A 26,655-nucleotide genomic window follows, 5' to 3' on the forward strand; every position below is an offset into this window, starting at 1 on the left:
TTACTCTTGTACTCAGGACATCAGCAGGGCTGCGCAAGCATTTGACTCTGGCTAGGCTAGACAGCAGCAACAGGCCAGGAAGAGACACTCCCAGGCAGATTTCTCAGGTTTGGTCCTGAGCATCAGAATGGCCTCTTAGAAGGGCGTCGCCCATGCTTCTCTCCAGGGAAGGAAGAAAGCTTATGACCTTTAGGCTCTACAGAGCGTGTAGGAAAGCTTCTTCTCCTTCCTATAAAAGAAACAAAACAAACACCCTGTAAATTACTAATTATATTTGTATATATTTATACAGTGATGTTATGATGTATAAATATGTAGTATAATTAAATCAAGCATTATTTTTCACCTCAAATAGTTGCTTTTATGGAAAGAACATTTGAAAGTTATACTCTTAGCAATTTTTAAAATATGCAATATTCTATTATAAACTATATTATTGTGCAATACATACTTATTTTAAAACCTTATTCTTCTGTTCTCTGTCATTATCTCCTCTGTATCTGCCACTGATTTTTTTTCCTATAGATAAGTAATAACAAACGGCATTTGTCTTTCTGTACCTGGTATATTTCACTCGGCCTAATTCTCCAGCTCTGTCTATGTTTCACAAACAGCATACTTCTGCTTTTTTTTTTTTAAAGATACATAATAATCTGCGGTGTTTACATGCCACATGATCTTTATCTGTTCAGAACTGATTCTGTAGTTGGCTACTGTAAATTGTGTGACAATTAATATGTGAATGCAAACTTCTTTCTAACAAACTGATTTCAAGTCTTTTGGAAAAATATTCACAAGTAAGATTGCTGTATCTTTTGGTAATTATTCTTCTACGTTTTTCAGTTGGCTCCACAGTTTTTCATAATTGTGCGTTAACATTCCCACCAATACTTCCTTTTTGTTTTGTTTAGTGTTTTTTGTTTTGTTTAGTTTTTTGTTTTTCAAGACAGGGTCTCTCTTTGGCTGTCCTGGACTCACTTTGTAGACCAGGTTGGCCTTGAACTCACAGAGATCCACCTACTTCTGCCCCCCCAAGTGCTGGGATTATAGGTGTGTGCCACCAATACTTCGTAGGTAAAATAGGCCAGCATTTGTAAAAAGTTAAATAATGGTAGAAATTAGCCTAAGATGAATGCTGAATGCAGTCAGTGATGATGGAAAAAAGGCAACTCCAGGGCTTAAATGAGGCTCTGAACTTTTGGATTCTGCTATTGAAGTATCTGAAGCAAACCAAGGACCCTTAACATGTATTCTCTGTTCTCATACTCTAGAGTATCCAAGATGAAGGAGAAAGTTAAAGAAAAGAGAGAACAAAGAGAATACATCAGCACTGTCAAGGTCCAGGTAGCCTCCGTCAGAAAACAGGCCCTGGAGGAGCAGTTCAGTGAATGGGTTCTCAACACCAAAGGAATGATTCCTATAGCTGTGGTAAGAGAGGGGACGCTCGGGGAGGGTGGACGGGGGAGCGGTAACAGGGAAGTGGACCGTCAGAGGCTTCCCTGGAAATCTTCATCATGCCTGAGCTAGGTCAGCTCTTGGCCCTCCTACTCTGTGGGAGCTTATTAATTTCTTCAATTTTTCTCTTGGATATAAAAAATAAAGTACAAATCTGGTAAGATTTTTAATATCTTGATTCTGACAAGATAGTTTCCAACATAATCATTACAGAGACAGATTTCGTGTGCGTGTGTCTTTTTGTGATATCTGTGAGACCACATCTCTTAGCTACAAAGCACAGCCACTCTCTAAGAATTAAGCATTTTTTCTTACATATGTAGAGCTTTGAAAATATTTAATCATAGGATACAATTCCAGGTGACTGACTTTAAACGGACCAAGGAAGAATAGCCGTGGAGGAAAAATTAACGAAACACAAAACTTATTAAAAGCTGTTGTCCAAAATATAAAAAATAATTATTAATTGAAATTCAACAATAAAGTAGTAAATAGCCCTTTTAAACAATAGGCAAAAGTCAGGTGTGGTAACATATGCCTACAAACCAGCATTCAGGAGGCTGAGGCAGGAGGACACTTTCAAGTTCAAGACCAGCATAATCTACGTGGTGACGCCCTATCTGAAACACGCATAAGGCACATACACTGAACAAAACACATGAACAAAATATATCACCAAAGATACAGGATGAAAATGGCAAATAAACCTGTGAGACACCTCATGCAATTAAAAAATTAAATTTTCAATTAATTAAAATTTTTATTACTTTTATTCATTCATTTTATATGGGGTTGTAGGGGTGTGGCATACTACCGTGAGTCCAGAGAACAATTTTCAGGAGTCGGTTCTCTTCCTCCATCATCTGGGTCCTAGGGATCAAACTCGTGGCATCAGGCCTGGTGGCAAACATCTTTACCCACGTAGCAGTCTCACCAGGCTTCGGGATTGTGAATTAAAACAGAAATGAAATGCCACGACCAACCCATGATAACGGTTAAAACCCAGAACGCTAACAATCAGTGCTGCAAGGATGTAGAGCAGGAAGAACATTCACTCACTGCTTGTGGGAATGCAAAACAGCACAGCCACTTGGAAAGACTTCCTTAGGAAACCGAACAACCTCAAGCAGTTACATTCAGAGAAACCAGCAAGATGGCAGTTGGAAGGGGAAAAGATGAGAGGAAGAGGAACTGGTTGTCAGCGGGTTAGAATTTTAAATTTGTAAAAAGAAAAACATTAAATTTGTAGTGCCTCTCATCTCAGAACCTGGGAGGCTAACGCAGAAAGACTGCTATCCATTTGAAACCAGAGCGGGCTGCATTGTAAAACTCTATCTCTTGGGGCTGGAGAGACGGCTCAGCTCTTAAAAAGCGCTCACAGGCTGCTCCTCCAGAAGACCCTGGTTCAATTCCGCGCACCCACATACTACCTCGCAGCTGTGTGTAGCTCCGGTTCCAGCGGATCTGATGCCCTCTTCTAGCCTCTGAGGCCCCACAGACGTGTGGTGCAGACACACATGCAGGCAAAACACACAGGGGGGAAAAACTCTTTCTAAACAAACAAAAAAATTAAGTTGGTAATTTTTGTGTGCATTTTAAACACACAAACTAAACATACTTTTATAATGTACAATTCAAAACCAGCAATCTTCTACATTTAGCCAAACTACTTGGTTCCCGGGCAACTCCTGTGTGTTAATGTGCATAGCAGCTTTCCTCGCATTTGCCCACACAAGAGAGTGACTTGATAACCTGAATTGAATGGAGATAAATCAGTCGGCGTGTCATGCAGTAGGATGCTAGTGCTAAAAGGAAGGGAGATACCACGCCATTAAAGACACAGAGGAAACCTAAGAACATGTGACAAAGTTGGAGAAACGGAACAGAAAAGACTGAATACTAGCTATGTGATTCTAATTACATGGCATTCTGGAAAAGGGAAAATTACGGAAACAGTAAAAAGATGTGGTTGCCATTAGGGAAGGAAAAATAAGTAGGTGGAACACGGGATTTTTTATTTTTAAGCTAGCATTTAAGTAAAATGTTTTATGGCATTTTCATCTATATAATATACTATTATGTATAAGATAAATGTAATGTAATGTGATATAAGATATATAATATAAAATGTGTGTAATATATTACGCTTTGTTCTTAAATCATCCTTCTTTCCCACAGTCCTGGCCCATGTCCCTGCCTCTCTCTTGCTGGTTCCCTTCTTTCCTCTCAGATCGTCTCCCTTTCTGCTTTCAAGTCACATTTGTCCATTACATACTTCTGTGCTCTGTCCTTCCTTTAGACCTCTTCCTTTTCTCCCCTGGTCCCCTCTCTACCTTCACATACACTTTAAATCAAGGGTCCCCATGTGAGAGAAAACGCTCAGTATTTTTCTTTTCTTTCTTTCTTTTTTTAAGTCTGGCTTATTCTGTTTGGCATAACTATCTTGAGCTCTGACCATTTTCCTGCAAATGTGATTTAATGATTTTGTACTGCTGAATAGACTTCCGTATGTGTACGCTCCACACTTCCTTTATCCATTCCTGTGTTGTTGGGCATCAAAGCTGGTTCTGTTTCCTAGCGAGTAAAGATAGTGAAACAGCCCTTTATGGTACCCCATTGATAGACCCACCATCATACATTTGTCACAAACTCCTAGAACACAAAACACCAAAAGTCACCCTAGATAGAAACTGGGCTTTAGAGGAAATGGTGCACCATTGTCCTCCCATCATTTGTAACGGGTCTACAGCTCCAGCACAGGATATTAGTAGTCAGAGAGGTTGTGCGTTCGTGAGTGTGTGTGTGTGTGTGTGTGTGTATTCTGTGCTGTCTGTTCAGTTTAGTGTGAATCTAAAAATTCTTTATAGAAAGGAAAATCTATCTTCTAAAGAAGCCAAAAAGAATTCTGAAAATTTGTGTTTAGTAATTACACAAGGAAATAAAGATAATTCTGAGGATTGCCAAGACAGTTGCAAATGTGCCTTATATCACACTCAGCTGTCAGAGGTTGCTAGAAATGTCCCCAGGAGGAGACAAAACAGGATCATTCTCAGTGTCTTAGTCCTCACACAGAAAAGAACAGAAATCAATGAGTACATACATGGGAAGGTAAAATACTAAACTAAACAGGATAGGCTCACTCAGTGCTTAGCAAGACCATATATGGTTTTTACTCTGAAAAACTAAATATGTGGTCATTGAGGAGTAATATGCTTTCTCCCTCCTCTCTCTGCAGATTCAGAATGTCCTTAATGATTTTTTTCAGAAGCCAGATTTGCATCTTGGTAAATATGCCTTTTACTGTAGTATTTTTACTTTTTGGGTGGGAGTCTGAAATCATATGGTCAATATTAAGAACTATGTTGTCTGAAGCACTTAAGGATAAATTAGCATTCTCTGTTCTTCCCAGACACAGAATACCAAAAGCACAGAAGCGATCAAGCATCCTCAGTGTCTACCATCCAGTGCTCCCAGATATTACAAACATTGTGTGATTACCCCTTTATTATCCCATGACATTCCCAGAAAATAGTAATTACAGAGTTTAGAAAAACTATGTCATGATTAAAATAAAGAAAACATTGCCAGGTGGTGGTGGCCCATGCCTTTAGTCCCAGCACTCAGTAGACAGAGGCAGGCAGATCTCTGAGTTTGAGATCTGGTCTACAGAGTCAGTTCTAGGACAACCAGAGCTACACAGAGAAACCCTGTCTTGGAGGAAAAAAAAATACAGAAGGATAACAAGCATTTTGCAAACTGCCATAAGTGATCAGCTAAAAATATGAATAAATGACATTGAAATTGAAGATTTAGTAGACATAGAAGCAGATGTACCAATAATTTCACCAAAATCTGGGCATCCAGATTGGCCTCTTCGGGGGGGAGGGGCAGGTGAATATTCAGCTTCTAGGGATTGGAACTTTATCTCAGGTAAAATGAAGTGTAAGATGGGTCAAGTGTATAAGGCCAGAAGAACAAATAGAAAAATTAAAAACATATGTGACTAATGTTGCCATGAATTTATGGAGACGTGATTTGTTGCAACAATGGAAAACACAGGTTAACATTCCTTCAATCTTAGAAACAAACCATAAAATAAAGACTGTCCAGGTTGTCCATAAGCAGGACACAACAGCTGCGGAGAGACATCGACTAGTAGAAAAAAAGCTACTGTATTACACCAGACTGTATATTTTGAGGACGTGCTGACCTCAGAGTGGAAACTGGGATAGGTGCTGCACAGGAGAAGAGGTTTAGTCTTTGTCTCCGCAGGGGGAGAGAGGCTGTGGTTAACATCAAGGTTGATAAGATTAGGTGTGAACAGCAGAATCTGAATAAGGGGAAACGATAGCTCATTAGACAGCTTGGTCATTCAGTCCAAACAAACATATAAAGACCAACTAATGCCTTCCACTTGATCAGGCATGAAAAAATAAAAATAAAAAATAACAAGATTATAGAATGATAACTTACCAAAGGCACACTTGCCTTACTGGCATGAAAAATGGGTTTCCTTAAACCACGACTTAACTCCATGTAACAGTGCTAGACTGTAGATTGCTACATGGCCCACACCATCTTGGACATCAGCTTTTGGGTTTTTCCTTAAATAAAAAAGGATGTTTTTGTTGTTTGGTATTTAAAATACAGCTAAGAGATTTAAATGTTTTAAGTAAATTCAAAAGGTGACTGCAGTTCAAACCTGTTTTCTAAATCTCTAAGAGCTGGAGTGATTTGGAGCTGAGATAAATATTGAGCAGGGCAGTAGTAGCCCACGCCTTTAATCTCAGCAGAGACAGGCAGATCTCTACAAGTTGTTTCCTAGATTCTAGAGTTACAGTGAACGAGGTGGTGATGGTGGCACATGCTTTTAATCCCACCACCGAGGGACAGAACTCAGTGTGGCTCCTAATTGGTATGTTTGCACACTAGAGCAATCACACACCGTATTTACAGATTTTTTTTTTTGGTACCAAATATGAAACTTTATTACATTAGACATAAACAAAAAGCAACAATAAAATGCATAGTATGATGATCAGTTTTTCAGCTTCATACTTCCATCTGGTGGAATAAAAATGTTATTACTTCACTTCAAAAATTTAGAAGTCAAAAGTAAAAAACATTATATTTAAACAAAGTATGGTAATCATGAACATAGTCAATCTCTGAAATAGACAGCTAAAAATAAAAAAATGAAAAATAAAAGGTACAAGCCCACGGTTCCCATGGTTTACTCATTTGATGGACTTTTTAAAAATGTTAGGCAACAAAGTATCTATTGAGCAGCTTCTATATACTCAGCATTATCACTCAGTTGAGAAAAGGTTGACTGAAATTTGACCAGTTCTATGAAATCATGAGTTTTATCATACAACTGTATGGGGAAGAGGATGAACGACGGAATGAAAATATGAATGCAGAATTCTAGGAGGTGGTAAAACTATGAAGAAAGAAAAAAAAACAAGATAAAGATTGGACTCCTTTAAACTGGCTTGTCTGAGATCGCTGATTATTAGAAATTGAACAAGAATACCTACACGAAAGTTTTCAGGTAGAAAACTAGTGAACTTCGAGTGGCGCTCCAGGGGATAGGGGGTGTGAGTGGAAAGCCAAAACTTAGAGATTATTATAAAACCCCTTTCCAAGGTTACTAGAAAGACAGCTAACTTCCACCGGAGAGAGGAGCAAAGAGCAGCTTCCGAGACTGCTAGGAAACTCGCAATCTGTGCTTGCAGCCCTGATCGTTTCTGAACCGGATGAGACCCTAATTATGGATGGCGTATTTACTGGTGAGTTGGCAACTGGGGACTCTTCAGAAAGCAAAAAGGAACTCACCAAGGTTTGTTGGCTTCTATTGCAAACACTCTCTGTATAGGGAGAATAAATATTCTCTCCTTGAGACACAAGTCTGGGCATTTTACAAGGCAGGGAGGAACCTTGTACTTAGTCATTGTCAACCACCCTATGGTCATACGGGCACCCCTTTACAATGATGGATTTGACCTGTTCGAAGGCAGGGTCTTTCACAGGCTTAGCCATGGAAGGACAGGTATTACGGTAAAACCGGAAACTATCTGAATTTCGTCGTGATCAGAATGTGGTAGTAAAGGAGTCTGTGCCCTCCTGCTCTGAGGAAGTAGCTCAGTTACCTGTAATCCCCATGCCCAAACTGCTCTCCCTTCCCCCAAAAGCGGCACCTATTGAACTGTGGGGAGCAGTGGAATGGCCACAACATTTGTCTGATGCATGGTTTACTGATGCTTCATCAATGATGGAACCAATGCAAAGTGGCAGCCTGTAGACTGGGGGGTGACATGGCCAATACTGAGGAAGGAACACAACATTAGCATAGCGTTGTTGGCTAAAAGACAAACAGCTAAGACAGCTCAAGGAAAATGTCTGTCTTCTCTGTGCTGTGTGCACAATAGTATGGCTGTATGGTCATCAAAATGGAAAACCACCAATTTGCAGGTCAATGGCAATGATGTCTGGTCATGGGAGGCATGAATGGAAATGTCAAAACCTAGCAAAACTTAGCAGAGACATCAGACTTTATGTGGCTCATGAAAGCAAGACAGACAAAACATTTGAAAATAATGAAATAATGAACAAATAGGCATCATGTTTAATTAAGACTAGAATATTAAAATTTTCCATGGAACAAATTCAGAATAAACCAACAAGAATAATAGATTACACATTCAAAAAACTTGAAAGTTCACCCCTAATACTAAAAATAAGAGGAAATGGAGAACCAAATTAATCCAGGGCCACCCTATGAGAATAACGGTTTTAAGGAATTTCATAGCCAGGCTGTGGCTCATACCTTTAATCCCACCACTTAGGAGGCAGAGGCATGTCCACAAGAGTTACAGTGATTTAAATTTAAAAGCCACTTGCAAAAGGCAGGCTGAAATTCACACTTAAATGTTGAATGTATATAGAAAGAAAAAGGGGAGTATGGGCATATTTATTCACACATGCTAAGGTATATTTAGCTTCAAAATACCAAAAGAATTTTTAAAATTTCAATTGAAAGATAAAACTTTTTCTGTTGTCAAAAAACAAAAAACAACAACAACAACAACAACAAAAAAAAAAAAAACCGTTTTGCACCAGAAAAGATATAACCTACCAAAAAAAAAAAAAAAAAAAAAAAAAAGGAAACAAGCCACTCCCCCAAGAGTTAGGGTTGGGGCAGGGTTTTGGTTTTTATGTTTCCATGAGTAGAAAAGCATCCAACTAAGGCATCTGAAAACCACTGGACAGATGAACCATCAGAAGAAGAAGGACAGATAGATCATCAAGAGACAATGTCCCTAGAAAAAGAGTAAATTGGCCTCGTGGTATCACCCACCTCCATCTTGTCTCTGCTGCCCTCTACAGACATAATGGCAAATGGTCTTTATGTGCTCTCAGTTCAAATAAAAATTAAAGCTGGTCTGGGGGTTGGAGCTTGGCTCTCTCCTTCTCTAAACGCATGCATGCTTGTAAAGGAAAACCCAAAATCTCTGTCTCATGTCAGAAAATCACCTTGTATGGGATAGAGACAAACAGAAATAAGGACTATTCTATTGCCGCTAAGCTCATAATCTTTTGGTTTTCATTGGACTCTCTAAAACTTTTCTTAACATATAAATATTACCTCAAAATGATAGGATTCTTATGTAGATATAAATTTTCTGTTGCAGTACTAGCAGTCATCCAAAGTACTAATCCTAGAAAGAAGGTTCACCTACCTTCCTGAATGAGTTTTCAGGTTTGAGTCTGAAGCTAGTAAGTAAGAACAAAGTTTCTGTCCCTTGGGTGCACTTAATAGACTGCAGGCCTCAGACCTTTCAGAGAAATGCTGGAGGTGGCATTTAAAATGCCGAAAGCTTTCTGCCATTCCTAACAGGAACCTCTGAGGACTCTAGGAAGATGGTGGGGCCCTGCAGTGATGAATCCACCCGGATCGTGGAAACGCCAACCACTGGGAAACACTGCTCCACGCCTCTTCTGCTGCCTGGTCCTACATAAACCGTGGACACCTTTCGGTTGACTGCTGTGTTCTCCCCAGTCAGGATTGCCACCAAGCTGACCAACAGCACCCAAAGATCAGCTTCGGACTACAAACTGCTCAAGACATTCAAACTGCAGAGTTCACAGGATACTGACACCAACATTTCACAGAACTTTGAACTCAAAATTACTTAACCCCAGGACATAACCAGGCTGGACAGTGTGGAAAGCTTGGCAGAAACAGCTTCGTTATCGTGAATAGTTTGACCGTGTTAGGGTTAAAATCTTTCCTTTTTATTTAGACAAAAAAGGGGGAAATGTTGCAGGATATCTGATCACACTGTGAATCCCGAGCTTGTGTTGTTTGCTGGAAACACCTGTTTCTGGTTGTGGTGTGGCTCAGCCCTAGCACACGCCTTTAATCCGAGAGCTTTCTGCTCGAATATTGTAAACAGGATTGAATAAAGTCAACGATAGGTCAAGGGGTAGAGCAAACAGCCAGCAGTAAGAGGAAGTCAGGAGGATGGGTAGAGAGAGGAACCTGACTCCCGAGTGCTGGGATTAAAGGCATTCACTCCCACAGTCAGCCCCCTCCTTGCTCTTTATCTACGTATTTACTTATTTATTTATTTGTGGGTTTTGTTTTGCTTTTAAATAGGGTTTCTCTGTGCTGGCTGTCCTGGACTTACTCACTTTGTAGACCAGGCTGGCCTCGAACTCACAGAGATCCACCTGCCTCTACCTTCCCGAGTGCTGGTGTTACAGGCGTGTGCCACCACAACCGGCTCCTTGTTTGATTGCTCTTTCCTGAACACGATTTGGGCCTTCCTGACAGCATGTCTTTTTTCCTGCTCTCAGCCTGTTTAAAGACTGTAGTTCTCCTCTCAGCTCAGCCTCCATTTCTTTTTCAGAAATTGCTTGCAATGATTTCGCTTATTTCATTTATTTTGGGTGAGAGCTAGTAAGGAGTAAGTTCTTTAGAATCCTGGTGAAAATTAGAGAAATTCTAAACTGTTCCTCCTCAACCAAAGGAGCGTTCTCCCAGCTTTTCCTTTACTGCAGTGTTTATTTATCTGTATCGTTAGTCCGTTCAGCATTTGTTGAGCCCAGATACCACAAAGGAGTAAATAATATGAAGAACATTAAGATGCACTTCTTAAGTTGTTCAGTGTCAAGCCGTTGCTGGTAGAAACCAGTTTGACCCGCATAATTTCCTGGCGACAGAAGGTGTCTTATGACCATAACTGGACCCTAACTGGTGCCTCCGACTGCCAGTTACGAAATTCAAGAGTGCCTGAAGAGTCTTCGCTGTGCCCTTGTCCCAGTCCGTGACAGGCGGAGATGCCGTGAGGCGCGGGAGAGGAAGCTTGTGCCTTATTTCTTTGATCCTAAAACTGCGTCTGCCTCCTGATGAGGTCGATATGAGCTACGCAATTATTTTGACAAACGGAACTCTTTTTGTTTTGTTGTTCTGGAGTTAAAATCCAAACCCAGGGCCTTGAGCTTGCTAGACAGGTACCCTACCACTCAGCCAAGTCCCCGTTCCTAGTCACCCTCATTCAGGCGGCTCTTTGGGCACCTCCCAGCGGTTTCGTTTCTCAGTTCTTCTGCCTCTTAAATGCTGCTTTCTGGTGTTTGCGTTTCGGCTTCCTCATCACCCGACATACTGTTCACACACTGGAGTTCCTTATTCTGACCCATGACTCTAGCTGATGTCTCCCGTACCTAAACCGTCCCCCTGATCCTTGAGAGACCTGCAGTGAACGCTAAGAAAAGAAAGGTGCTGAGCAAAATGATGATAATTATTACAGAAAAACAAACGCTAATGTGTTTCTGCATAGACGTACACATTTGGAAATGCATGGGAAGGTCACTAAGAAGATGGCAATCAACAATGGTGACAGGCTCTGGGGGCGGGACCGAGGGTGCTGAGGAGAACACAGAAAAGGGAAGATGTTCGTAACCACATATAATTTATGATGCTACCTCTCGTGGCAACTGTAATAGCTTTTGTATTTTTACATCTTTTCCTAAATGACCATATTCATGCGGTGTTTGTTAATTCAAGAAACATTAAAGACAAACTTTAAGCTGGGTATGGTGGCCCACGCCTATAATCCCAGCGCCGAGGCAGAGACAGGCAGACCTCTGTGCGTTCAAGGCCAGCTATGGATATAGAGAGAGACTGTGTCTTAAAAATAAAAATAAAAAGTAGTCTAGCTCTTAAAAAAAAAGTTTTAAAGAGAAGTTTACAAAGAGGTTTTGGCTTAGATCTGTTGGTATACTCTTACAAAACTACACTGGTTTTTCTAGTCGTTTATGTGGTATGTATATCTGTGCTTTATTCCAACCTAGTAATTAAAAATTTAGGTTTATTCGTTTTAATATCTGAGCTTCTTGGTTAAATAAAGCCAGAAAAAAAAAAAACCCTTGGTAGCAAATGGAATGTTATCCAACTATAAATCATTTACTGTAACTATGGATAGATAATAATTGAAAATAATTTTAAGTACTATATAATAAATATAAAATATTGATTTATTACACCCAGACTAATCAGCAAATAACTTTAATTCCAAATTTAGAATCACATTCCGAAGATCTGATTATAATGAACACAATGGAACCAGGATTTACCCAAGAGCAATTTGTACAAGTAAGGAGCTGTGCTATTTAATGTTTGTATCAAATTATTCTGCCAGTTTCAATTATCTCTGCATAGATGTCACACACACACAGCATCTGAGGAGTAAGTCAAATAAAAGAATTAGAACATCATTTCTAAGATACATACTTCAAAATATTTAACCCGTCTGAAATTGGGTTACTATTATCAAATAGCTCCTTTCAATTCATGACATTCATGATATAAAAATATGACACTTTCTGATAAGATCAAGAAAAAAACAGCATTTTCTATTCAAACTCTGATTGTACAAATATAGTGACATCTACAACTGAAGGTCTGCATGGTGTTATTAAACCAGACAAAGAATGATCTACGGTAATGGGATAAGTAAAGAAACCATTTTGTTAGACCAGAATCTTGTCTGCTAGAACCTGCTTCCAAGTGTTCTGTTTCCTCCCTTCCTCCAAGTCTTTTGTAATGAGTCAAGAGTTAATTCAGCCATCGCATTTTCCTCTCAGACACTTTCGCTCCACGGAAGGTGACAACACACACTAGGCAGAGTTTCTGTGTGGAGGATTTCTTAAATCCTTTCTAGAAGGGTTCTTGTCTAGATCAGACACACTACTCAAAAACAGGGAGAACAAACGCAGCGTTAGAACAGTTTGGATGGAGCCGTGTAGATGACTCAGCATGTCAGGCAGAGGCAAGCCCGATGACCTGAGGTTGATCTCAGGAGCCCAGAAGCAGGAAAGAACCGACTTCCAAGAATGATTCTCTGCCCTCTGCGTGCTTGTGTGTCTGGGGTGGGGGTGGGGAGGAGTTCAGAAAAGAAAAAGCTTTTTTCCTTTAACGTAATTACAGGCATAACTTACATTTCTTTGCAAAACTTGAGTCTCAGTGCTACTTACCTATTTGCCTTAGCAGTTTCTCCACAAATAAGCAATTTAGAAGAGGTTCTTATTTTTTACTTCTGAAAGTAATATGAATTTTAACCATATGCAAATTGTATCTCAATAAGAAAGTAATATAGGCTAATTATAGAACAGTATAAACAGAAAAGTAAGGAAGACAAATGTGAAGCCTGTGATTCTATTACTGACTTAAAGCCACTGTTAACATTGTGATATTTTCCCTCGGATCATAAGAAACACATTTTCACTCCTTTCGGCTAACACAAGCTTTTCTTGGTTTTATTATTGCTCCTGTTCTTTATTGCCCTTTCTGAATGCCATTTACCAGGCAGAAAGAAGCTGGGGGCACTCACCCACCACTGAGGTCCATAGGCAGCCTGACACCTTTGCAGCTTTCATAGTCAAAAAGCTTGATTAAGTCAGATATCTGGGGATTTTAGTTGTTAGAGACATGCAGAGAAGTGCTTCTCCTCCACCTTGGTCCCTGAAGCATTAAAATGACAATGTAATGTTTTGCTATTTGATTATATTATTACTTAATTGTATCTTTATTGTTGGACAGTTACTTTCCATTACTCCTAATAAGACCAGTATCTGCAGCTAAATCTTTTTTTACAATTTAAAATTGTGTCCCACCCTCTGAATTTATATTAAATCCCGAACCCCTAAACTATAGGGCTTAAAGTGATTGTATATTCAGAGCCAAGCATGGTGGGGAGGCAGAGGCAGGCTGATTTCTGTGAGTTGTAGGCCAGCCTGGTCTACAAAGCAATTCCAGGATAGCCAAGGCCTGTCTCAAGACACAACAAAAACAAAACAAAAGAACAACAAAAAGTCAGAACTAGGAATGGAGCAGGGCTAGTGGCTTTACAAAAAGTTGTGTGTGAGAAGAGAAAGAGAGAGAGAGTGTGTGTCTGTGTATATGTGGGGGGGGGTGTCACACATGTGGTTAGAGGCATACACACCATGGAAAGCCAGTGTGAGGACACAGCAAGAAAACAGCCATCTATAACCCAAGGAGACAGACTTCATCAGACAATGACTCTTCTGAACCTTCAGTTTGGACAGTCCACCCTCTAAAACTGCGAGGAAATAATTTCATTTTCAAAAATTGAGTCTAATTGTCATGCTAGTCTGACAGAGCTCCAGGAATTCTTTTTTTTTTTTTTCTTTAGAATGAGTTCCCAGAAGTGGAAATGTCTAGCTAGGAGGAGCAGCTGAAAGCTTTGAGTACCTACTGTGGAATTGTGCTGTTGATTGCTTTAAACCCCCCCCCCCAGCAGTGTACAAGAGCTCACTGAGCACTTTATTCCCACCTGTAGGAATTACTGTAAGCATCACTAAGAATAAGAAACCTACAATTTGCTTTTCTAGTTTCCTTCTTTCAGGGCTCAGGCTGCACCCAGTTCCCTGCTCATGCAATCACTACCTCTGAGCTACACCCTCTGCTCCTCACATTTTTTTAAATAGAGGTTAAATATTTTTTTATGTTAAAACACTTTATTGTTTTATTACATTCTTTTTTTTTCTAGTATGAGTGTGAGCAAGCTATATCAGCAACGTGGGCACGTTTGTGTGTTTTCACATTTAAAGTGTGATTTCATGAATTTGCAAGACACTTTGGTTTCATTGACTTTAATTCACCAAGCACTACTGTTTTTCCTCGGTAGACGCAGTCATGGGCGACAACAGGTTCTTTTATTCCAGTCTTACTGACAGTAATTACTAATCAGCAGTATTCGTAGTATTTAAGAGTACTAACGTATAATGTACTTCATACTAGAGAGTGAGCGAGCTACAAGATGGCTTCAGAAGGTTCAAGAGTCCACGGGGGTTAGAGAGACCACCCTAAGGGGAAAGGTTTCTGGGCCGCTGATTCAGACTCAAGGAAATGTCCCTGGAGGGTCAGACAAGCATCATGAACTACAGGAGCAGAGCTGCTCAGAGCTGTCAAAGCCGCCGGGGCGCGGGGAGGGAGGGCAGTTCTAGTGTCCTGGGCGAGAGAAACGTCACTTGAACCCAGATTAGAGGTACATTGCTGTGGCCGTTTTCCTGGCCGGGGGGGGGGGGGGGAATGACTTAAAAGTACCAAGGGAGGTGGTTGCATCATTCTTTGGCCTGGTGTCTTTGATGAGTTGACGGCCCCGGGTGCCCAGGTGCTCCTGATTTGATTTGGAGCGCGTAGCTGGTTGTACTTTGTTTAAAGAGGTTGGTTGCTTAGCAGTCACTGCCTCACGGTTTGTGCTGTGGTTGTTCGCTTGCACAAAGATGTGAGTCATTCCAGCTCCGCGTTTGCACCCAAGATAGAGGAAACTGCTCTTTTAAAAAGCAGGATCGCTCAGGACAAGTCCCAGCTTGAAATAACTGTTCCATACGACCCAGAGTAACTTTTAGCAGAACACAGCCCAGTCTCCATGTTTGTCTTACCTTTTGAAGTTTAGTTTACCTTTTGAAGTTTAATTAGAATTGTAAGTGCTCTTTATGAATTAATGATATTATCATGTACGATCACTAATTATGAGTGTTTCTCAAATTTCCTCAATTTTTAACTTTTATCTTTTATTATTTTATTACTGAAGGATTGTTTTGTTTTGAAGCAGGGTAGCAGGGTGCCTCTCTGTAGCTCTGCCTATCCTGAAACTCCCTCTGTAGACCAGGCTGGCCTCTGAACTCTGAGATCTGCCTGCCTCTGTCTCCTAAGTGCTGGGATTAAAGGTGTGGGCCGCCACATCCAGTTCAAATTTCCTTAATTAAAAAAAAAAAAAAATTGAAGATATTCTCTAATTTAGAAACATTTTTGTAAATTTGGGGGCAAACAAATCAGTAAGTCAATTTGGTGCTCACACAGCCCTCAAGATCAGCCCAGTCTTCAGTCCTGGGTATTTCTATTTTTAAGATGAACTTGAAAATAAGTTTAGTTTTTTAAATAATTACATAAGCTACGAATCTAACTTGATTTTCCTCCTAAAATGGCTAGCCAGATATACAACTCTTTATTGAACAATCTTTTCTTTTACAAGGAGCTAATTTTCCAAATGAGAAAAATTTCTTTATTAGTTTGTCTCCAAAGGGAAAGAAAGCATTTTACAAAATTCGGTATCAACATATAAACGTTTAGTGCCCACATAAACTCATGTTTTCCAGAGAGAAGAATGTTCTATGATAAGAACTTCCCAAAGACTGTGTATATTTTACTGTATATTTTTACCTAGCATCCATTTGCTATCAGATAAATAAAAACCAGTAAGACAGAACAACAAAAACTCTTTCTTTTCTATTTTAACAAACTCAGCTGTAAATAGTATGTGGTGATCTGGGGATAAAAATTCCCAATCATTCCCAGAATTACTAGCGTAATATTTATTTTTTTTAATTATGTAATATTTATACCAATAAAGACAATGGAGGCATAAACTGATGTTTAAAAAGAAAACCCTGCTAGCTCAGCGAGGTAACTTTATTTTCTGAACTATAGACAAAATATCTATTTAGTAGCCTGCTAGCTCTTTAGAAATCTGTGTCGGTCTACAGAGGTAATCTACCTTTTTCTTGAGCTCCTCTAAACCCAAGAGGGCACCTCAGCTCCCCTTCTGTCTCACCTGTGTCCTGCCAGCTGCTCCAAGCCCTGCCTCTTTCTTGGGAGCTCTCAAAGGTCCGGTTGCTAGCAAAGAGGTCTAGCTCCTCCTCTACGCCTTTGGCAGGCTGGACCATGTTTCTTCTTACCGTCCTTTTCCTCACAACCGCTTGACAAACCAGCAAGAGGAACAGCCTCACCTCCTCTCTCGGGGCTCTGGTCTTTCATACCCTCTCTAAAGTTCCCCAGAGTTAAACTGTCCTCAGCTGACAGAACTCACGAGGCAACCAGCCTGCTACCGTGGGCAATCGGAAGCAGCCCCACGTCCCACACCTGGGATTAAAACGAAACATGTTCACATAACTGGTTTTTTTAAGACAGCAAAATGCTCACGGAGGACGGCTACCTTCTTGTTGTCTTTGTAGTTCTTTGAGATACAGTTTAACCTTCCAGACTGAAACGAAGCGCTGAATCTTGGTGTGGTTTAGTAATCCTTATTCAATCGAGAGTGAATTTATTCTAGGGCCCCCATTATACCACTGCCAAAGTAGCATCATTGGACTTTTTAAAATATTATTTTATGCATATGAATGATTGTCTGCTTGTATGTAAGTACCCTGTATGTGTGCCCAATACCCTAGAGTCCAGAAGAGGGTGATGAAGCCTCTGAAACTAGAGTTACAGAAGGCTGTGAGCTGTGGAAACCAAGTTCAAGAGAGCCAGTGAACTTTCCTCCAACCCCTCAAGTATTCTGAAAAGCACTAAAACCGTAATGATATTGTGAAAATGAGAAGGGTAGAGGGAGGAAGGGAGAGAGAGAGAGAGAGAGAGAGAGAGAACACTATCCTCTGAAAAGCAGCTTCTCAGAAAGCTGGGGTCGTGATACATGCCTGCAATCTTGGTATCTGAGAGGCCGAGGCAGAAGAACTGTGAATTAGTGGCCAGTCTGGGCTGCAGAGCAAGACTATGTCTAAAACAAACAAACAAGCAAACAACCAACCAGAAACTCTCAAAAAAGAGCCCAAACAACCAGTTTTCCCAGTTTTAAGATGAATGGGTTTTGTTGTTGTTGTTGTTTTGTTTTTTGCATTTCTAAAATAAAATGCATCTGACACTTATTGTGCATTTTGCTAACCCTCCTTTTTCCTAAGTGTTTTAAATCAGTCAGTCACCCATCTCAGGGTTTGTGGCTTTTCGTAGTGGATGGGGCTGGGACGCCATATCTGTTTTATAAACAAATCAGCTAATATAGGATGACAAAACATATTAAGAGAATCGATAAAGAAATAGCAGATAAATGAAATAAGTAAACAAAACTGAACAGGTTTTGACATTGAACGTAATTCAAGCAGATCAAAATTATTTTTCATACTTCTAAATGGTGAAATATTACATTTATAAAATTTAAAATTTAAAAAAATGATAGGACTCTCTTAAATCTAATGGCAGCACATTGCAAGAGACTATATAAAATAGAAATAGATTAGAAATATAAAGGTGGGGCTGGAGAGATGGCTCAGAGGTTAAGAGCACTGGCTGTTCTTCCAGAGGTTCTGAGTTCAATTCCCAGCAACCACATGATGGCTCACAACCATCTATAAATGCGATCTGGTGCCCTCTTCTGGCTTGCAGGTGTACATGCAGACAGAACATTGTATACATAATAAGAAAATAAATCTTTGAATAAACTGCATTGAAAAAAAAATGTTAAAATAAATAAATAAATAAATAAATTATTAAAAAAAAAAGAAAATAAATCTTTAAAAAAAAGATTAAAAAAATATAAAGGTAAATGAGCAAAAATGCACAATTACGGAGGTATTAAAAACTTGGTCAGTAAGAGCTTTGTTAGGATTTAATTCACACATCAGTTCTTTCTCATTGTTGCTACAACAAATAGTTTCTGAAAAGAACAAAGACTTGTTCTCTCACAGAGAACAACTCTCCAGAACTTCCTGGAGACCGGAAGCCAAGATCAGCACCACTCGTCACAATCGGGTGTTGGCGCCTCTGCAGCCATGTTGCCCCCTCCTCCCCTGCTGAGAAACCACCTCTCATACAGACACATGTGGTTGCATTTAGGGCTTACCTGGATAATAGTTTCCCCACTCCCAAGCCCTAGTTTAGGCACATCTCCAAGTACTCCTTCTGTGTAAGGCACCATGCAGGGTCCTGATGAATTACTCCAGGCCATCATCCAGCACACCATTCAATCAATACCTTATGCTCATTGAAAGGTATACCACTGAGTGTATTTTACTGCGTTTTCATGGTTGAGTAACAATTTTAAAGATCCACTTTAGAACATTTCCCTCACTGGAAAAAGGAGCCCCACACGCCAGTCCCCACTGTTACTGTTAGTCTTTAAAACTTGTTACTCCGTTTATCTGACTCTGTGCCTCAGCACAAGTGTGGAGGCCACAGGCCAACACCGATGTCTGCCCAGGACTCCATCCACCTTAGTTTTTGACTCAGGATCTGTGACTGAACCTGGAGCTCACTGACTGGCTAGGCTGGCCACCCAGCTCCACAGCCCGTCTCTGCCTCCCCGGCGTTAAGCTAACGGATGCATGCTGCCACCGTTGGCCGTTTATGTGAGTAACAGGGGTCAGGGATCCTTACCTTTACGCAGCAAGCACGTTAGGAGCTGAACCACATCCCCAGACCCTCACATGCGATTTTATGGTATGCCAGTAAGTGTGTACTCAGATGAGACATTATAGAATGAGGTAGCCAACTGTTTTGGTGATTTCTTGCCATGTTTTAGGCTTATATGCTGTTATTACGGAATGCAGTTACAGGAAAGTCACAAAAGTCTGAAAGTCTGAAAGATACACTTTTTTTCTATATGGTATGAAATATTTATAAGGCTCAAAGACAAAGGCTGAGAGGGGGATGGTAGCTCCATCAGCAAAGATATTCTGTGCTAATGGATGAGGCGCTCATCAGCCTTGCATCATCTTCTTTAATTGTGTGGATTAAACTGCCTCTTATTTGCTGGGTTAGCTTGTTAACATTAGTTTTCGGACATGTCTGAACACCTCTTCCTAAATGCAAACACTACCCAATCAGACACGTTAATTATAGAAAACATTTACCTCAGTAAAAAACCAAGAAAACGTTTCTTAAGCTAAGCCAACCCAGACCACATAGCGAGACCCCATCTCAACCAAGAATATCTTACATAAAGACACTGAATGACCTCATCAATGAATCACTGGGCCGTCCTGTGTGGTACAGAAATAGTGTCTCGAGCCATTGCTGCCTTTGTTTCCTGAGCTGAGGTCTTGCTGGATAACCCAGGCTAGCCTTGAAGTTGGCCCTCGTGCAGCCCCTCACGTCGGCCTCCTCCTTGAGTGGCTTTCTAGGCACATGTCACTGCACCTGGCTCACAGCACTCGCCTTTCCAGAGGTTTGCGTTAAGGCCATTTTATTACCATCCACTTAGGAAACTGGAAGAAAATGTAATATTAATATTGGGCTTAAGGGGGCTGGAAAGATGGCTCAGTGGTTAGGAGTACTGGCTGATCTTCCGAAGGTCCTGAGTTCAATTCCTAGCAATCACGTGGTGGCTCACAACCATCTATGATGAGATCTGGTGCCCTCTTCTGGCCTGCGGGTGTACAAGCAGGCAGAACACTGTATAAATAGTAAATGAATACATCTAAAAAAATAAAGACAGGATATCAGTTACAAGCCCTTCTTCATCGCTACCGTGTTCTTGCGTACCTGTTTTCTGAGCAGTTACTGGTCTCTTCATTGACTGCAATCCACTTCTCAATTTTTAATCCTGTTTTTTTTTTTTCTAGTAAACAAAGGTTCAAAATTACCATTAGAGAATATTTTCTCCTTGCTCCATTAGGTAGAGCACAGCAATGTGTTAAGAGAATGTTCCGTTGTAGTGGAGTGAAGATGTTTGTAGGCGCACGTCGGAGTTTCTGCCTCTGTGTGTGCAATTGCACGGTTGCATGCATAGGCAGAATGGGACCAGGGAAGGATGTGTCAGCTTCAGACCACAGCAGGGCATCAGGTCGTCCTGGTGCGCCTGAGACGAGGAGTCTGAGGCGGCACGGGGTTCTCGGCGTTAAAATGGGTGACACTGCAGGAGCAGGGAAGCGTTGTGTGCTCTCCTGCCCTTGAACCGGTATCTCACGTCTCTGCCCATCTCACCGCCAAGGAGATGCCGCACACTTCACTGCTCACTAGAGGCGAGCGAAAACACCCACTGTGCTCCTGACTGTCATGACTTCACTGCTCACTAGAGGCGAGCGAAAACACCCACTGTGCTCCTGATTGTCATGAGACTCTACAAGGCGACGGCTGGGTTCTCAGGAACACCCTTCCTAAGTTTGGGCTTCAGACCACCTGAGACGCATTCCTGACTTAACCAGTGAGCTGAAGGATAATTACATACATCAATACTGTGCCAGGGGATTCTGATGGCCAGTCACTCGCACCGAGAGACCATGCCTGCCATGGCCAGGAGCAGGGCCACGCCTCTGCCCGTGTTCTCTTCTTCGGGTCTTGCTCTCTGCTCAGCAGTATTTCACTCCGGTGTGGTCCCTTTCTATGGGTTGTTTAATGTCAGTCCTATAAGTCTGAGACCTTCAGACTGATTGTGGTCCTTAAGTTTAAAGAGAAAGGCTTCATAAACGGTACCCAAAGACTATGCCTCTCCTACGAGGTGTTCTACTAAAGTTTTTCCCACAGTGGTACTTCACACCTGAAAGGCTTTCTAGTCTCTTTAGATCATTCACATCTTTAATTTAATTAATTTAATTTAATTTTCACTCATATGCCCTGAGTTACTGTATGATAAACCAGAGAAAGGAGACTGTATAGCTTTGAGAGAGGTAACTAGTAATAATAAGTTGTGAAAATACACGAGGAAACCTTAGGGTGAGGTGAGAGGATTCCAGGCCAGAGAAAGGAGAAGGAATAGGTGGACAGGCCTGCACGTCACCATCTCCCTTCCTGAATGAATGAATGAATGAATGAATGAATGAATGAAGAATCTCTTCTTCCCTAAGAGATCCATCACAGGAACTGACCTGTGGTTCCTCGTCGCCTGCACTACAACAGACTGAGTGGGTTAAATAACAAAAACGTTTACTTCCTATGATTTTGTGGGCTGGAAATCTGAGACGAATGTCAGGCAGGCTGTTTTCTGCTGACGCTTGGCCTCCCTGTTTACAGATGGCTGGTTAGTCTCTGTGATGCCCAGTCTCTACTCTGCAGATAGCCATGTTCCCCTGTGCCTTCATCTAGCCTTCCAGCTCCGCGAGTCCAGATTTCCTTTTCATATGAGGACGTTAGTCCTACTTGATGAGGGCCTACATCTCAAGGCCCCATCTTAATTACATCTTTTAAAACCCTATCTCTAAATATAGTCATATTCTGAGATACTAAGGATTTGGTCCACAGGAATTTAGGGGAAATACAGCATGGTCCATGACATTCCCTGCTATAGTTCACTAACAAGGGGCAACACTGTATGTTTTAGCCCTATTTTTTTTATTACTAGGTATTAAATGAGGCCTTTGTTTAATTCATTTGCTAGACAGAGTTTTGAAAAGTCGGACAAATTCAGGAGTATTACTGCATAGCTAAGTGTATAACTAGCAACAATTGCCTCTTTGTGCCTGGCATTTGGGATCAAACCCATGTCCTGGTTCATGTTGTGAATGTTCTACCACTAAGCTGTCCCCGGCCCTCAGGAACTGTTCTTGTTTCGGCTCTGACTCTGAGACTGGAAATCTAGTTTTCTGCCCAAAGTCTGTGCAAATATACCACTTCCTCACCAACACAATCTGTGGTAGGAGACTCTGCATTCCTTGTTTGCAGACTCCTTGGAAACTATCGAGACTCACAGACACAATCTAGGCTGAGTGGCAGAGGCAGGGCATGCCTTTGATCCCAGCATTTGGGAGGCAGACACAGGCAGATCTCTATGAGTTGGAGGCCAGCCTCTACAGAGTGAGTTCCAGGGCATAGAGGCCTACACAGAGAAGCCCTGACTCAAAAAAAAAAAAAAAGTGAAATAAATAAGAGTAAATACAGTGAAGATCACTCAGTCTTAAAATAAATCTAAAGACTTATTTTCATTCATTCTTTGCAGGGATATAAAAACACAAAGGCTCCCGTGTATTTTCATGTTTCTTCTGCTCTTACAAGGCCAGGTCAATTTTCTGTAATTGTTCTATTTAGAATTGAGTTTGTAGTTAAGTGGGTGATTGGTTGGTAATCTTTACGTTATATAACTTACACATATCACAGTTAGAAAATGTTCACTTGGAAAACCTATGGATTATAAATCCAGAGTGTTGAACTTTCAGAAAAAGGTTTTCACTGATTCTTGATTCGGTAGCAACCCCACACCCAAAAAAAACTCACATGGCTTTAACATTAATTGCCAAAAGCTAAATAGAATATAAAGTGATATTTTTATCATGAGCCAATATTTTTCAACATTAAAGGATTGATCCACAATATAAACGTGCTAATTATGTAATAATTTTACAAAATGAGTAATTTAGAAAATGCCTCCTAATCAAGCAGAAAGTCATTAGTACTAAAGAATGAGATCTTAGGATACCCAACTAATTAGGACCAATTACCCTTTGTCATCCAGCTCAGGTGTTCTCAACCTTTAGCAAACCTACATCCCCTATAGGGCTTGTTAAAACACATGATTTTAACCTCAGGGTTTCTGATGCAGTAGGTCAGGGTCAGAGCTCCAAACTGTATTCTCAACACATTCTCAGGCCATGCTGTTGGTGTATGGACCACACTTTGAAAAACCACTCATCCTGTTCAGCCCTTCTAAGAATATGTTTTCTGTCAACTGGAAGGACTGTCTTATTCTATAAGAAAAAAATGCTATTTACCAATTCTTAACTACCTGGGGAGTAAACAAGAGAAATGTCTATAAAGTTATTACATGGAGTGGCCAGATTCTGTGTGTACCGTGTACACATTTCCGTGACCTCAACATGTCCCTCTGAGATGGCTACTAGTCTGATACCCATTTTTAAAGTGAAGAGCGAGGAAACTAGGCTTTGAACACAGACAAAATTCTAACCTCTTGTCCTACTCCGTTTCTTTAGATGTTAGATAAGAACTTAACTGTGCTCATTGATTTATCAAGAATAGTGACAACTGATGGCTAGGGCTGTAGCTCAGCTGGTAGAATGGTTGCCCACCATGCCCCAGCCTAGCATAATCCGGGCCTGGTAGGACATAACTGTAATCTGAGCAGTCAGGAAGTGGAGACAGGAGGTTCAGAAGTTGAAGGCTGAAGATGTGAGCTCCAAACAAACTAGCAGCTCTTTTTGGCAAGTTGAGTAATAGTTTATACTCTATTCACACGGCTACAAATCTACCTCTTTTAAAAATGTATGTATATCTGCTGGTGTCTCCGTCAGCGCGACTATGTACACATGTGTGTGGATTCCCTCCGATGTCAGAAGAGGGCAATAGATCCCCTGCAACTGGAACTACAGGCATTTGTGAGCCACCTCACAATGATGTGGGTGCTGGGCCTCAAACTCTGGCCCTCATGCTTAAGTAGCAAATGCACTTAAATGCTGAGCCATCTCTCCAGCCCCAAACATGTCTGTTCCATGCTCCATTCAGAGTGTGCCTAGATGGTATTAATGAGAAGATGGACAATCACCTTTAAATGCGTGCTCATTTTGTACTGGAGAGATGGCTCGGTGGTTAAGGGTACTGTTGACCTTGTAGAAGGTCCAAGTTTGACCCCATGTTTCTACGTGGTAGCTCATAACTATCTGCAACTCCTGTTCCAGGGGCTCTGATGTCCTCTTCTGACCTTCAAGAGCCCCAGGTATCCAGGTGGTACACAGACACATTGCAGGCAAAACATTGATACACATAAAATAAAAATAAAATTGAAAGAAAAAAATTTAAATGTGCTCATTAATATGGAAAAACACTCTATTTAAAACAAATGACTTGTTTTTAGTAGTGAATTACCAACTTGGAACGTTTTCACATGCATGCTAATTACATATTAGAAGAGATAGAAACCAAGTTGGCAGGGCTGAAGATGAAACCCACGTGGTCCAAGAGCTTTAGAATAAAACAGATCAGGGACCTTGAGAACATCAAGACTGTTTCTCTTTGCTCTCTCCGTCCGTTTGATTTCATGCTGTCCCTTCATGGCAATAGAAAAGGAAGACAGGCCCGCAGAGTGGCACTCACTGGAAACACCCGAAATGATGAGCAGAAATAAAAAACAAAACAACAACAACAAAAAAAAAACATCCACACACACATAGTCTGAAAACCACTGGGAAATTCCAAATAAAGAGCACAGTTTTAAGTTATCATTTATCCTGCTTTTTTCTGCAGTACATTTCTTCACACATTGCAGACTTGAAAAGCGATGTTTTTGAGGAACTCCTCAAACACCTTTGCCACAGCGCGGAAGAGTTCCGGGAGATCGTAAGAGGTGTTATGCGGCGACAGATGTTTGCTGATCTCTTCCTACAGTGTGACACGGGGAAGGTTAGTGAGACATGGAGTCCGCTTCTCACACTATTTGTTGTGATTGCTGTGGTGATGTTTTAAACTTCTGATATTTTGTGTTTGGTGATGGTGGCCCACTGACCACCATTTGATAATGAAATTGATCACTAAGGGGGAAAAGAAACGCAGAGAGCACGATCTACAATTTAGCTATCAGATTAAAATCTGACTAATCAGCTACTTTCTCAAATTGCTGTAAAGTTTTCTAAATCTCAGAAAACTTTTGTTTGTACCGTTCTTATTATTGAATGGGCCCACCCTGTGCCACACCTTGAGAGGCATTGCTTTTCAGCATTTTTAACTTGTAAGTCTGTCTCTTGAGAGTACAGGTGCCAACAGAGGACAGAGAGGGTTTTGGTGCCTTGGAACTGCAGTGACGGGCATTTGTGACTCTACCTGGGTGCTGGGTTCTGAACTGTGGTCCCCATGACTGAGCAGCCAGTGCCCTTAACCAGCCCCTTATGCTAGATTTTAAAAATAAAGAAGTTATATTCAAAAGCATTTCTCAGAATGAGATTCAGGAGGAGGATATCAAATGCACTTGGAATGGTAGGTACATATTAAACTTACATGTTTAATGCACCCTATATTTATTTATTTGTATCCCCGTAAGCAACTTTTAACGTCATACTGTTTAACTTCACAAATGCTCCAATACTCTAAATAGGCAAGAGTCAGCAGAGCATTGACAATTATGTTCAGCTCTCATTGAAGCAACAGTTCTTGGCTTTGCTGATGATGAAGAGTTCTAGTTTAAAAATAAATAAGCCATTTGAAATGTACTGAATATAACTTTAAAAAATTCACATATTCTCATACCTACTGACCACCACCCTCCTTTTTCACACTAAGAGTTGAGATAGAATGTCATGTTACTACATTAAAAAACTGCAACCAAGGACCATTCATGGAGATAACCTAGAACCCCTGCACAGATGTAGCCCATGGCAGCTTAGTCTCAAAGTGGGTTTCCTAGTAAGGGGAACAGGGGCTGTCTCTGACATGAACTTAGTGGCTGGCTCTTTGATCACCTCCCCCTGATGGGGGGAGCAGCCTTACCAGGCCACAGAAGAAGACAATGCAGACAGTCCTGATGAGACCTGATAGGCTAGGGTCAGAGGGAAGGGGATGAGGACCTCCCCTATCAGTGGACTGAGGAAGGGGCATGGGAGATGATAAGGGGAGGCGGGATTGGGAGGGGACATGGGTGGAGCTACAGCTGGGATACAAAGTGAATAAATTGTAATAAATAAAAATGATATTTAAACAAAGAAACAAACAAACAAACAAAAAAAAAAACAGGACAATTCAAAGCTAAATGGATGCCCACTGCAGTGTCAGCAGGTCCAGCCTCTCAGCGCATCCCCTGAGCCACAGCTCCTCTGACAGGCATCCTCCCCTCCCCCAGCCTCCACAAAGAGGAAGGAGCATCAGGAGCCTTTACAAACCTTAGATATACACATTGATGCTGACCTTACAGCTTGCAAATTGAAAACAAAATGCCAAAAACAGTTTCAGGTGCTTCATACAAA

At 41.0% G+C, this 26,655-nt stretch overlaps 1 protein-coding gene across 1 annotated transcript in view; it reads left to right on the top strand.

Moving 5' to 3' along the window:
• Efcab5 (EF-hand calcium binding domain 5) overlaps window positions 1–26,655 on the top strand; it is a 121,125-nt gene that overhangs the window by 37,907 nt on the left and 56,563 nt on the right. The window contains exons 6-9 of the mRNA XM_060388319.1: window positions 1,272–1,428; window positions 4,691–4,739; window positions 12,045–12,115; window positions 24,947–25,102. Of these exons, the coding sequence (XP_060244302.1) occupies window positions 1,272–1,428; window positions 4,691–4,739; window positions 12,045–12,115; window positions 24,947–25,102 (433 nt within the window). The remainder of the gene's footprint in view (window positions 1–1,271; window positions 1,429–4,690; window positions 4,740–12,044; window positions 12,116–24,946; window positions 25,103–26,655) is intronic.

Source organism: Meriones unguiculatus, chromosome 7, assembly GCF_030254825.1.
Source record: "Meriones unguiculatus strain TT.TT164.6M chromosome 7, Bangor_MerUng_6.1, whole genome shotgun sequence".
Classification (NCBI taxonomy): domain Eukaryota; kingdom Metazoa; phylum Chordata; class Mammalia; order Rodentia; family Muridae; genus Meriones; species Meriones unguiculatus.